This window comes from Sinocyclocheilus grahami, unplaced genomic scaffold, assembly GCF_001515645.1.
Source record: "Sinocyclocheilus grahami isolate Dianchi unplaced genomic scaffold, SAMN03320097.WGS_v1.1 scaffold21.1, whole genome shotgun sequence".
Classification (NCBI taxonomy): domain Eukaryota; kingdom Metazoa; phylum Chordata; class Actinopteri; order Cypriniformes; family Cyprinidae; genus Sinocyclocheilus; species Sinocyclocheilus grahami.
Window position 1 is genome coordinate 3,771,055 of NW_015505200.1, and position 1,372 is coordinate 3,772,426.

The following is a 1,372-nucleotide window of genomic DNA, read 5'->3' on the forward strand; positions in this document are numbered from 1 at the left end:
TATATACATATATATATATATATATATATATATAAAAGCACTGATGCAGTACATTTACCTGAGAAGAAAAATTGTGTAAGAAAAGGAAAATCACTCTCAGAGAATATCTTGATTTGTTTTGTTGTTGTTTTATTTTTACTTTTTTTATTTATTATTATTTTTGTATGTTGTATTGGTTATACTCATTATTTTATTATCATTCGTATTATTATTATTATTATGTTGATTGTTTCTTTGGAAAATAGTCTATTCCTGTTTTAAGCATAAATTTAGTTTTGTGCTGTGTGCTGTTAAAGTGCAGTAAATGGTGATAAAAGTGATATGATTCTATAATATTTTAGATATCATGCTGTGTGAAGTCTGGCTGATTTTAATCAAGTAAAAACACGTTCTCTTGCTGAGATTGTACTGATTGGGTCACTAAAAGAAATGGTGTGCATGCTGCTATTTAATGAGGATTTTATTTTATTTTTAACTAATCTCATTACAACAATGGCCGCCTTTAAATATGCTCTTTGACCATGTCTGGTAATTCAGATCTCTTCCCCTCACCGTTACAGTTCATCACCTTTCTGATTCCCAGGTTCATCCTGTGGCATTAAATCCTGAAGTGAGTTTAAGGGCTTAGCTACAGTTCAGAGTTACGGCACATCCGTGTAGATACTCACAAAAGGGATGAAGTTTTATTATCAGGAGTCATCTACGCTATCAAAAAGTGATTGTGTCTTTAGCCAGACAGGACGTTTCTCCACTGTACAGTCAGAAAATGTGATTATCTTCAATAAACAGGCTGTTTATCTACAGTCTTTTGCTCCTTATCTTCACAACATATAAGAGTCAGAGAAAGTGAGATGGACCACCAAACAGGAGCAACGCTTTTATATTAAATTATGGGCTCTTATCAGTGTGGACCATATTTGAAGACAACATTTTCACATGTTAAGGGGCTGGAACACAGGGGTGAGATGGAATGGATGGTAGAACGTGTTTTTTTTCCCCCCATTTTTCCATGCAGGATTGGACAACATTCAGAAGATTGCAGCTCAAGGTCGTTATGAGCTCCGCATTGACATGAAAGATGGCCAGGAGTCTGTATATGCCAACTATGACAGGTTTTCCATTGGAGATTCCAAGAGCCTCTACAAACTGAGGATAGGAGAGTATAATGGCACTGCAGGTGCGGCTGGAGGACAATTGGGCATTCATTTTACATACACTGATAGGGAAATAACTTGTGTTTGATTCATTTAATCATTTAAACACCCCAGAGATGATCTCTTCAGAGTGGTTTGGATATTTAAGCCTATTAGTTGTAATTATGTTCTCGTTTTACTTCAGGTGACTCTCTAAGCTACCATCAAAGCAGACCTTT

General features: G+C 35.4%; 1 protein-coding gene across 1 annotated transcript in view; it reads left to right on the top strand.

Moving 5' to 3' along the window:
- LOC107558359 (tenascin-R-like) overlaps nt 1-1,370 on the top strand; it is a gene marked incomplete at its 3' end in the record, with an annotated part of 53,593 nt that extends 52,223 nt beyond the window's left edge. The window contains exons 19-20 of the mRNA XM_016242022.1: nt 1,016-1,177; nt 1,339-1,370. Of these exons, the coding sequence (XP_016097508.1) occupies nt 1,016-1,177; nt 1,339-1,370 (194 nt within the window). The remainder of the gene's footprint in view (nt 1-1,015; nt 1,178-1,338) is intronic.
- Between the last annotated feature and the right edge of the window lie 2 nt (nt 1,371-1,372).